This window comes from Lissotriton helveticus, chromosome 4_1, assembly GCF_964261635.1.
Source record: "Lissotriton helveticus chromosome 4_1, aLisHel1.1, whole genome shotgun sequence".
NCBI classification, from domain to species: domain Eukaryota; kingdom Metazoa; phylum Chordata; class Amphibia; order Caudata; family Salamandridae; genus Lissotriton; species Lissotriton helveticus.
The window spans coordinates 1,115,081,297-1,115,093,906 of record NC_136063.1 but is presented as its reverse complement, the minus strand read 5'-3'; the positions used below and the strand labels follow the sequence as shown (position 1 = coordinate 1,115,093,906).

The following is a 12,610-nucleotide window of genomic DNA, read 5'->3' as shown; positions in this document are numbered from 1 at the left end:
AACATGGAGTCCTAGTGAGTGCTAAGCGAAAAAGAAAAAAATTGTTGCTTGAATGTAAGCAGTAAATAATACAAGTCATCCAATCAAAAGGATGGGGGAACATCCTTTACAATGCAACTTTTACCACGCACTACCATTACGACGCAACTTTTACAACGCAAGTTATTACAACGCATTGCGCTGGGGGCGCTCTAGGATAGGGAATAGTTGAATTTACTATCCAACACCTTCCCTACTATCCACGGGGACTGGAGTTGGAATAGTAAATTAAACTATTCACTATCCAGCGCCCCCCAACGCAAGTCGTTGTAACGACTTGCGTTGTAAAACCTGCGTTGTAAAGGCATGCGTGGTAAAAGCATGCGTTGAAACGTCATACATCCAAAAGGATGGCAAAGAAGCTGTGCTCCATGAAAGGGACACACACACGAAGAGGAAGGAAATCCATTGAATAAGAAGCAAGCAACTGACACTGATAAGAAAGCAGCCCCAAAGAGCACCTGAAGTATTGGTATTGAGGTGAGAAGAGGCTCTATAGATCATACAGATCCAATCTCAAAGATGTGGCAGTGCCTACCCCTCTGCTACAGCCTTCTACGAAATACAAACAGAGAGAGTTTGAGAACTCTTCTGTTTTTTGGTAAATACGACGATTCCTCAATTATTTTGATTACTTTACTGAAAATGTTTTAGCCACATATTAAATTTCTTTCACACAGGAAGATGGCCCAACACAAGTTTCACGACTGCAAATGCTGCTTCATCATGGGCCAAAGAATAATTAAATGACAATACTCAAAAACTCTTTTTTCACACAGGTCAATTATCAGGTAAAAACACAACACTCAGATATGCAATGAATTATTCAACCTGCTAGACCAGTGTTTCCCAAACTGTGGTCCGCGGACCCCCAGTGGTCCGTGACACATTCCCATGGGGTCCGCAAGCCGCAGTTTAAAAAGCACTTAAAAGTTCCTTGAATAATCTGTTGTTTTTGGGCAACAATTAAAGTGTCAAGATAACTCGAGTGATTAATGTACCTGCTGGGGAGAGATGCGTGTTTTGTTCAGTAGCAGGTTTAACTCATCTAAGATAGCTCAGAGGGTTAACATGCCTGCTGCAAAGAATGTGTACCATGCATATAAGAAAAACTGTTGTTTATGTGCACAGCTCAGTGGGTAACTGCTTTGTCACAGAGATTCTTTTGTTACTGTGCAGTCTCAGTTACAATCATAATCCAGCACCTTCAGCTATGACCTGCCATCAAACAGCAGCATGCAAACTGCATGGTACACGTTAGTATGCTATCTTTTTTCCCCAGCATTTCACAATTCTCACATTGCCAAAAAGGTTTGGGTAGAAATAAATTGTTATAATTAAAGTAAAAACTAACCACTATGTTACATTCTGAATCAAGATTTTGTGCTTTTCCAGACCAAGCACTCTGGAAAAAATGCTCACCTGTATGGATGACATGTGAATGTTCCCTTTATGTAACAAAACATTTTCTATACACTGATTTACACACGTACGATTTATTGTCACTGTATGTGTGTGATGTAAAGTGCTCTGACACCTTCACTTGTATGAGAGATGCTATAAAACAAATGAAATACATGTGACAGCGGGGCTATTGAGAGAAGAGAGGCACTTTTGTTGGAGTGATAGTGAGGATTCATAGAAGAGCGCCTAAAAGATTGTTCTATTGGTGCATAGTGAGGTTATCATTTACTATGCCTTAAAAGCAAATACAATTCAATATATAATGACAAATGTATTGCAAAATGCACCATTTTTCCCCATATTTTCTTGGTGGGGGCGCCCCTCAAAGTTTGCTTTGCAGTGGCCAGGCTCACTCACTGCACTCAGGGGCCGATTAGGATGGCGGGCGGATGGCCACCGCCTATTTCCCCCCTGCCATATTACAATAGCGGACGGGACAGCGGCAGACGGAAACACCGTCCGCCACTTTTACGCCCCGGTCGCCTTGCGGCCGGGGCGGAAAAGGGTTCATATGGCTGGCGGTGTCTTCCAGACACCGCCAGCCATATTAGGATGGCCTCATGCAGATGCCCACGGCATGTGGTCTTTACTTTGGGGGCTCCCTGTGGGCCCCCATGGTGAAGGCGAGAGGGGTGGACATGGGGGGTACCTGTGGTACCACCCTGCATTTGCATACACAAAGCGGCAGGCACCGCGTGGTGCCTTCCGCTTTGTGTATGCAAATGCATGCCTGCATTTTTAACATTGAAAGCACCGCCCGCCGCAATGTTAAAAATTTATGATGCGCCTGCCAGTGTGGCGGACGCATCATAATTGGCATGGAGGGACTGCCGCTCACGTGGCGGACGGTCCCGTTTTCCACAGGGATGGCGGGCAGGCAAAGTCCGTCCGCCATCCTAATCGGCCCCTTAGTACTGGGACTGGCCTGACATTTGCCAGGGCTGCATTGGATTTCCAGTCTAGTCCTGGCAGGAGCCTCATTCTGCGAATTAGAACCAAATATTAAAAAGATAGTCGCCGAGATGCAGCACTACCCATTCCATTAAAAGTTTTCGATTTTGCTAATTCTTCCTATGTACAATATTAAGATCTTTAGAGATTCGAGTATTTGTTTGGTGTACACAAGTGTGTTTTCTTTTTTCAAACTACTGTTTTAATGTTTGAAATTTAAATCGTACAAATTGTTTGGGGGTCCTCGGCTTCCAGTAGTGACTCAATAGGGGTCCTCAGGAGTCAAAAGTTTGGGAACCACTGTGCTAGACCATTACATGCGGGGTGACTTCAGTTATGGTATATAGTGTTTTACATAGGTCCAAAACACAGTTACAGCATGATAACCGAATCCTCCATTCCAAGGAGGATGGTTCGGTTATCACCTTTACTGTGCAGTAGCGGTTCCTGGAGGGAGTGCTGCGGGCGGTGGGGCAGGGCAGGGCGGGGGAGGAGCAGGGTGGGGGGTAGTAAACTACGGCATATGGCCGAACAGAGGTAAGTAAATAAATAAATAAATAAAATTTCATAGCGCGCGTTGCATTGCCAAATGCGGTGCAGCGTGCGCAACAAAATTTGTTTTATTTATTTATTTGTTTACTTACCTCCGTTCGGTCGTATGCCGTAGTTTACTACCACACACCCTGCTACTCCAGCGCACGCCCTGCAGCACTCCCTCCAGGAGCCGCTACTGTTACTGTGACCTTCCTGCCTCACTTTCTAGATGATAGCTACTTACATCTAATTCTTCAGTTATTGCACTTTTTAAGTGTAGCTTGTTCTGTCTTGTATAATATGTGCCTTAGTATTTAAAAAAATCATTATCGACTTCTTTGCCTATGGCAATAAATTAATTGAGAAATGCGGTGCCGCGTGTTCATTTTCCTGGGATTTCAACCAATAGCAAGCAAGGGAAACATAATGCATCTAAAAATACACTCATTCATGAAAGGAAAAGCTCAAGGCAAACACGAAGGGAATGTATTTTTTAGTCACTTTAAATAAAGCTGAGGAATTTTAATTACTGCTGCGGTTATAGTCTATTTTGGGCCATTTTACTTGCAGGTGCTGGCAAAACATTCCATAAAAGGGGTTAAAGGAGAGGAAAACACTTGAGAACTTTTCTTAACAATAATTTACAGAAATATTTTTACATGTCGATATACCCTTGAGACAGGTAGTGACTAAAGTCTTGCTATTGAGATCCCTCAGTAAACTGCAGGTCAATGGTATCAAATCTCAGTAGGGTCAACTCCATCCTTCCATCCTTTTGAGGTTGATACATTGAGTGCCACTGACATATCTAATAGCTTCAGCTGATATGCAAGCTCTACTAAATGGCAAAAAAAATGCAAGTGCTACGTCGAAACAATCAATATTACATAAATAGTCCGAGTCCACTGAAAACCAAAGCAGTGCTTCGCAGGTTGTTGGGAAAAAGCATAAAAACAACACATATTTTTTCAGAACTCAAAGATTGTGGAATTCAGTCCGTAATATTCTCTCTCTGATTCCACAGACACATAATGTAAGTATTTAGGCTTCATAGCAGCAAGCCATTGAGCTGCCCTGGCCACTGCTCTATCTGGCAGTCTTACTGGGTAGTTACAGTTAAGATCGTGTTTCCACAGGAAATGCCTTTTTTGTGTTGCTAATAACGTTGGTGGTGATTGACGAATCTCCATGAAACCATCCAAAAAAGTGCTACTTTTTGACAAGTTTGCACATGGAAAGATTAGGGGTGATCAGTCCATCGGGGGCTAAGGAAAACAAGCATTTACAATGCAATGGTTTTGCCTTTGTTAAAGTTTGAGCTATTGGCATTGCTCTTGAAAATATTTTTATTTATGTTTTTTTTAACATAAATAAATAGCATTGTCATTTACAATGCCACTAGCTTGATCTCTCGCAAATGACACACACAAACACCCACAGAGAGCCCCCCCAATACACACTCAGAGGCCTCCCCACACACACCCACACAGAGCCCCCCACACACACACCCACACACTGCAAGCCCCCAACACACTGCAAGCCCCCCAACACACTGCAAGCCCTCACACACTGCGAGCCCCCCCACACACTGCGAGCCCCCCAACACACTGCAAGCCCCCCCACACACTGCAAGCCCCCCCCACACACTGCAAGCCCCCCCCACACACTGCGAGCCCCCCCCCAACACACTGCAAGCCCCCAACACACTGCAAGCCCCCACACACACTGCAAGCCCCCACACACACTGCAAGCCCCCACACACACTGCAAGCCCCCACACACACTGCAAGCCCCCTTTGTGAATCGAGACCAATAACATCAAATCAAACCACATCTTCAGCTGTTTTGTGAGCATGGAATATTCACCACCAAGAATTATGACAGGTCTCCACTCTTCTTTGCCTTCACCTTTCTTCGAGAATATCAAAATTACTTTCTCCGTCTACTGCAGTTGTGAACACATTCCTTTTTTTATTGTTCAAAAGTGTTCTGGTGCCCATGTGCTGAAGTTTGCGCTACAGAAATACATTAAATAAATGTGAGCTGCAATCTAACACATGAACTCCAAATTGCACTTTACTTCTGAAAGTTTGTGTCGCATCACAAACACACAGCAGTACTTTGCTGTTACGGAAACGTGTGCTTTAAGACACACAGTTTCTAAATGCAGTTTAAGTGGAGTTAAGGCCATCCAAAAAGTGCTGTCCAAAGTTCACCGGTGTATAATTCTTTTATAACATAGTAGTATTACATTAGGGTTCAGATCTACAAAATTAAACCCTGATGCATAGCAAGATGCACAATTCCACCCAATACTGTAAGCACAGAACAGCAGGTACAAAAGGAGAGTACTGGAGAGTGTTTTCGAAGTCACAGGACACTCCATCACCGAGTCAAACAAATTATGAAAGGGAAGGGGTACACCAGAGGCCATCACATGACCTTACCTGTCATCCTCGCCATCGACCAGAGGTAACGACTTCAATGGAAGAAGCTGACCAGGACCCGCTAGACTGCCACCACTCCCTTCCAAGGAAGATGAACCGCCTATTCCTGAAATGCCTTCGGCGATGATTGACTGCGGCAAACCGGCCACCGAGTGCTCCATGAGACGCCTTGCATCTGCGATCTGATTTGCCACTGACTGGATGAGCGATGGCGCAAAGAACTGAGCAGAACTTAGAGGTATCTGGTGTGGCATGTGCTGGGACACCGGTACACTGGCAGGATGGTGAGCAACACCCTGAGCCCCGTTGTGTGCAGTGGGGGGCTGGGACATGACAGGTGCAGGGCCCAGACCAGCAGAAGCTGTCAAGTTGATCTGGCTAACAGGCAGGGGGAATTGGGCTGACGGCCGGGATCTGCTGATTACTCATTCCTTGAAGCACGGGTTCCAATCCTTGACCCTGGGGTTTTGCGGAAACGGGGGTGTTCTGCGCTGCCATGACCAATTGCTGAGGAAGACCCTGAGGGCCCATCGGCACCCCCTGGGGCTGAAGCGGCTGCAGGAGAGGTGTAGCCAGAGTGGGGGCACTCTGCTGCATAACGGAGGGAATTCCTTGGTTAATAGCTGTTGGTGCTTGCTGCGCCGTGGAGGGCAGATTCAAGTGCTGACCCACTGCCACATTATGACTGGACTGCGACACAGTGGGCAGATTTAAGGATTGACCCAAGCTGTGACTGACAGGCGTTGCGGGGGGAAGATTTATTTGCTGGGCCACACTCTGACTGCTGGCCACTGACGTGGGCATCATCGTGGGTGCATGTGCAGCAGTCATAGCAGAGGCTGTGGATTGTGCAGCTGTGGATTGCATGTGTGCCGACAGATTGTGACCGGGGGCCGCTAGCCCTGGCTGTCCTGACACTACCGTGGTCTGCAGCTTATGGGGGTGCTGCAAGTAATCAGCCACGCTCCCTGTAACAGTAGTCTGAGCAGCCGACATGGCATGGCTCTGAGGGATGAGGGCGGAGGGAATCTGCTGCTGGGCTGCATAGTGGAGCTGCTGGGGTAGAGTCTGCACAGGCTGTGAATAGGGGGGCTGTTGGTGCAGTGAAGGCACGGCCCCCATACTATGACCAGCCGAAGGGTTCAATGGAGGTTGGTAGCGCTGCTTTTGCTGTCCATAGCCGCCTTCAGGCGGGTGCGATTGTGCTGGCAAGTTGGCACACTGAGCCCCGGGCTCCGAGTACCCCTGCTGCAGGCCGGTGCCTTCACCACTGCCAGCGCTCTCCGTATAGTGGCTCAGAGTGCTGCTGGCCGAGCTCTCGCTGGTGCTGTCCCTCTCCTCGGCTGCCTGCCTCACACTCTCCACCACCCTGTGAGGGGCCTCCACAGGCTGCTCCCGCTCGTAGTACTCGGTGCAAGTCCAGCGGCCCTTGCGGAAGGGCTCAGAGCTAGAGTCCAGCTTCACCACCAGGAACCGTGATGTGGCCGCCGCCGTGGCGGCAGCTGCGGGGGGAGGGGGCTGAGTCTGCGGCTGCTGCCCCACGGCCGAGCCCAGCGCGGCGGCCGCCACCGCCTGCGCCACCTGTGCGATGGAGCCCCCGGAGGCCGGATGGGGGGCTACGTGCACAGCTCCAGGGAGGTTGTTCATCATGTTAACGTTCACTCCAGCCATGCCCCCGGGCAGGCCAGCGGCAGGAGGCTGCAGGGGCTCGGGGTGCAGGGGCCCGGCAATGCCATTGATGAGCAGCGGATGAGGCTGAGGAGGGGGCAGGCCGGGCAGGCGCGGTTGGTTGGGGGACAGCGCCCCGGGTGTGTCGGCCTCCTGCAGGTTGCTGAGGGTCTCCTCGGATGAGCTGCGCCCCGGCGCACCTAGGTCCGTAGCCCGGGAGAGGGAGGCGTCCAGGATCTCAGAGGAGGACAGCTCTTCGGTGTGTGACTCGTCCAGGTCGTCGTAGCTTTCCGTGTCCTCGGCGATGCTGTTGTTAGAGCTCAGGCTGGCCGAGGCCTGAGCCGGGGTCACACTGGTGATCTGGAAGCCACTCTTCTTTTTGGGCCCAGTGGTCTGAAGTGGGGGCTGCAGGCCCAGGCTCTGCGGGGGTTGCGGGCCCAGCAGCGGCTCGTCCAAGCTCAGCTGGCCACCCGAGGCGGCTCCCGCGGCGCTGCCCCTCCTGGGCACTGCGGGCGCCTGCTGCGCCATCTTCCTCACCTCAGGTGGGGCCTCGGGCTGCTGCTGCATTGTGTCCCGGAGAGGGCGGGTCGCCCCTGCACTAAGAGGCCGCAGTAGGCTGCGGGCGGCCGGGGCACAGGGAAAGAGCCGAGGTCCGGCTGGGGGAGATGTTCAGGCGCGACGGGGCGGCACAGCAGAGCAGGTCCATCACTGGTGGCCGGGCGGCGGCAGCTGCATGTTGCCGTGCCTCGGGTTCCGCTCCCGGGCTCTCTCCTGCTGCTGGTCAGGCACGGGGATGCTGGGTCACCGGCAGCCGGGCAGCTAGGAGGAGGGGCGAGCAAGATGGCGGGCGCGCATGCGGTGTCCTTCCTCTGCCGGGGCCTGGGCTCTCTTCTCGGGTGCCGCGGGCGGGGCTCTCCTGCACCGGGGCCTCGCTGGCAGCTGCACTCCTTTCTCCTGGCATAGAAAGACCGGCGCCGACTTCCCGCTTGCCTGCGGCCCGGCCGGACCAGATTCGGGGGCGTTCCCGGCTTTCGGCTGACGTCGCGTGACGTCGGCAAAAGCCAAAGAATCTCGGGAACGCCCCCGAATCTGGTCCGGCATTGACGGACAGGCCCCTCGTCCAATGGCTAGGCTCCATTTATGGATCCAGCCAATGAATGACGAGGGCCGACCCAAAGCCACACTACAGTTCTCATCAGGATTTCGCCTGCGCGAAAAAGATGCGCAGAGCGCATCTTTTCGCCAGGCAAAACCTAACAAGCATTTACAATGCAATGGTTTTGCCTTTGTTAAAGTTAGAGCTATTGGCATTGCTCTTGACATTATTTTTATTTATGTTTTTTTTAACATAAATAAATGGCATTGTCATTTACAATGCCACTAGCTTTATATCTCGCAAATGACACACACAAACACACACAGAGCCCCCCACACACACACCCACACAGAGCCCCCCACACACACAGCCACACAGAGCCCCCCACACACACAGCCACACAGAGCCCCCACACACACAGCCACACAAAGCCCCCCACACACACAGCCACACAAAGCTTCCTACACACACAGCCACACAGAAGAAGTCCACATTTGTAAAGCGCACAATCACCCGTAAGGGTCTCTAGGCGCTGGGGGCCGTCGGGAAGATTAAGCGAGCTATTGCCCAGAGTCACATGGTGCTGGGCTAACCTGCCGCCGGAGCCGGGGATCGAACCGTGGTCCCCAGATTCCAGCGTCAGTCACCCTGGCCGCGGCGCCACACCAGAGCCCTCCACACACACCCACACAGCACAAGCGGGCAACAGGGGCACACGGAGGCACAAGCAGGCAACAGGGGCACACGGAGGCACAAGCAGGCAACAGGGGCACACGGAGGCACAAGCAGGCAACAGGGGCACACAGAGGCACAAGCAGGCAACAGGGGCACACAGAGGCACAAGCAGGCAACAGGGGCACGAAAACAGAGGCACAAGCAGGCAACAGGGGCACGAAAACGGAGGCACAAGCAGGCAACAGGGGTGAGTGAGCGACTCCGTCAGAATAGAGGAGCCTGCAGTTGGACAGAAGTTGCTGACTGACAACTAAACAGTACGAGAGGAGGTTTTGGCACGCTTAAGGTTAAGTTGTTGACAAGAATTTCGGAAAAGACTCAACATCATTTTGCTTTTCACTGGTTGGGGGTTGTGCACGCTGCCTCCTACAGTTAGGACATTTGTACTACAGCCTGCACATGATGATTGGAGGTTTGGTGTGCTAGTAAACTTGTCCTCACCCGGAAGAGACACTTTAAGCCGTGGATGCTTTCACGCACTGTGAGCAGGGCTCACCGGTGGCACATGCTCGGAGCCTCTCAGACGCTTCTCTTTTGCTCACGATGAACTCCCTGTGGAAGGGCCTTGCATGGAGTTTCGTTTCGGAAAGGCTGGGCCTTTCCTGGTGCGAAGACAATGCAGCCTTGCTCGGGGGTGAAGGGAGCCCGCGGCCTTTTGTTGTCATGCATATCTCGCCTGGTGGGGGTCTGTTGGCTGCCATCGCCCCGCCCCCGCCTTGTGCAGGGTTTCGCATACCCCAATCCGACCCCCCACAACAACAACCTGTACAACGAGGACCCGTGCCATCTACAGCAGCCGGCATGCCTGCGCACTGTAACATTTATATAGCGCTTACAACTATGGGGGGCGCAGATACACCGTCCGCAACCAAGTATTAATCGGAATGCACTTAAGAAGCAGACAGCTGACTTCTCGCTACCCTCACTCAACACGCTCGAGAAGAAGGAATACAAAACTCAAATCAGGGTCCATTTCTTTTGCAACCTGTGCGCTGGCATCACCAACATCTGCGCTCATTCGCCCCGCTGGGGGGAGCCCTGCAAGGGGGGCAACGGGGCAAGGGACTTTTGAAAACTAGCACAAACTACCAGAAAGGTTTGCCCCATGTTGGCACACACGGCGCCTCCGGAAAAGAATATTCAGCACCAGCTGTCCTTAAAACTTAGCAAAAAATGCAAGCAACTTAGCAGCATAATAGACCACGCCGGCGGACTTACATTCGTCGGTCCTGCGGCTTCAACTGCCGGTGCATGGCCAGAGAAAATCCGAAGTAGCTGCCGGGGTCGCCTGTCTTGCGGATGGCGTCGTCCGTGTCCAGGTTGAAAGCGCACACCCAGGCGCACAGGGACAGGAGGTGCAGGGTCAGGTGGAAGAGCATCGCCCTGCTAGCGGCAGCCATGGCTGGGGGTCGTTCAGTCAGCGCCGGTCGGGATCCTGCACCTTGCTCTGTGCCTGCGCTCCCTCCCTCTGCTCAGCTCCCGCGATGCTCCACCCTCGGGTCTCCTCCCTCGCTCGGGTCCCTGCCTGCCACGCTCTGAATGGTGTCCTTGTTCTCTCCAGAGACTCCTCCAGCTTTTAACAAGTACTAGCTGCGCAGTCCGTAAGCCCGCCTCCTGCCCCTCTCCAGAGCCCTGCTGCCGCTGGCCTTTGAAACCATGGCGGCAATTACTGAAACCACCATCACGTCCAGACACCATCCTTCTTAACGCCATCTCCATTACACTTAAAACGCCAGTCACAGACTCGATGTAAAAACCTATCCAGGTTGACAACTCGTTTAAGTGTTTAGCCCTCTTGCTGCACCAAGTGACGTCACAGCCATTTTCAGTAGTACAATTGCAGAACTTAGCCCCATGTCCACCGTACCAATTTAAGACACATTCCCTCTGCCTGCAGCATTTGTTGTCAACCCCCAACCCCAAAATGATCCCCCTCACTTGTGCAGTATCCAAGTGAGACCCACAACACTTACAACGGAATCAGAGGTCGCTAGAATTTATCGTTTGAAAATTCGACTTGCAGGCATATCGCTGTAAATGAAAATGACACGTTTCCTGATGAGAACCATGTCGATGGTTACATAATCTACTTCACGTTAATGCACGGTTCAAGTTGAACGAATAACTGCACAAAAAAGGTGCACCTACTACAACACTTGTAATAACGGTTAGAAATATATAACGTGAGCAGCAGTGGGAAAAAGACAGCGCTGACAGACTTCCGTGTGCTGCAATGTAAACGCTTTAAATAAACACTGTCTGGGTAAAACAAGTTCAGCTCGGAATTCTGCTGCTTCTGTCTGCATGTGTAAGGAGGCGAATGCTTTCTGAAGACGGCCACAGTGCAGGACTGTACACACTGCCATGGGTTTTTAAAAATTGCACAACGCATGGAGTGGCCGGCAGCCATGTGGTTGGGTTAATCTGCTGCCTGTCATGCATGGGCGTGAGGCGGGCGAAGGGGCGGGACAAACCAGGTGACAGCGGCACTAGGAAGCAGCACTGTGACACCTGAACACAGAGGGTAGCCACTGGTTTTGATCTAGCTGCCAAGAACCGGTTCCCCTCCCAGATGTCACGAGGCCCCGCTCCCTGCCCAGTCGCTTGTGAGCGGACTCTGCGTCCTGGGACCGCTCCAGTTTTCTGTCTTTTGGGAACGAGTTTGGGAGTGCAGAGATGCTGAACGCTGTGTTCGGAAGGGACCGCTTCTCCTACGAAAGGGTGCACGCACAGGAGAAGGTAGGGGAAGAACTTCAACTATTGCATGTTGTATTTGTGCAGCTTTCTTGGAGTGAATCGGTTAGCTGGGTGTCGGATTGCAGCATGTAACAATGCCCTACTCCTCGCAGCTACCTGCAATCGATATTATGGTTTGTAAGTAATCCTGTTTCTGTCAAGTTTCATTGAAATGCCGCCCCCGTGCTGTCTGTTGCTCCCTGTGCGTGGTTCCCTGGCGGAGACGCTACAAGCAGTTCAGCGGGATGCAGCGGCTGTCTAGTTTCGAAACTCTAATAATAAGCACCGGCAGCCTCACAGTGATGCAGGCGTTTGTTTACACGCGTGACTGAGGGGAGGAGCTGTGTCATCACTCACTGCTGGGAGGGGGCGGGAAAGGGGAAGGAGAGACACAGAAGACGGCCGGAGCAGGAAGGCGGGTGCCGGCAATGCCGGAACAGATTCGGGGGCGTTCCCGGCTTTCGGCTGACGTCGCGTGACGTCGGCAAAAGCCAAAGAATGTCGGGAACGCCCCCGAATCTGGTCCGGCATTGACAGACAGGCCCCTCGTCCAATGGCTAGGCTCCATTTATGGAGCCAGCCAATAAATGACGAGGGCCGACCCAAACCCCACTACAGTTCTCATCAGGTTTTCGCCTGCGCGAAAAAGCTGCGCAGAGCGCAGCTTTCGCCAGGCAAAACCTAAAAAGGGGGGGGGGGGGGCAAAACGAGTCTTCCCTATTCATTTTTCCATAGGATCTTCAGACACAGTTACAGTCCAAACAACTGGACGGATTTACACCAGATTTGGCAGAAGCCTATATCTTGGTGCAGTAACAGTTTGTGTGTTTGGTGTAATTCCATTCAGTAGTTTTGAACATGTAAGGTTAAAACCAAATGGTATATATCAAGCCACAGAGGATCCATGGAGCCGACGTATCTCATCCTGAGATCTGGTTGGC

At 51.7% G+C, this 12,610-nt stretch overlaps 2 protein-coding genes across 9 annotated transcripts in view; both read right to left on the bottom strand.

The window, feature by feature from the left end:
* Window positions 1-12,610, bottom strand: part of FHOD3 (formin homology 2 domain containing 3) — a 1,303,582-nt gene that overhangs the window by 668,418 nt on the left and 622,554 nt on the right. The gene's annotated exons all lie outside the window — the stretch shown is intronic.
* Window positions 5,431-7,943, bottom strand: LOC144826843 (TSC22 domain family protein 1-like). The gene is given in 2 exon segments (XM_078685319.1): window positions 5,431-5,818; window positions 5,820-7,943. Coding segments are annotated over 2 exon segments (2,238 nt in total). The 5' UTR covers window positions 7,670-7,943.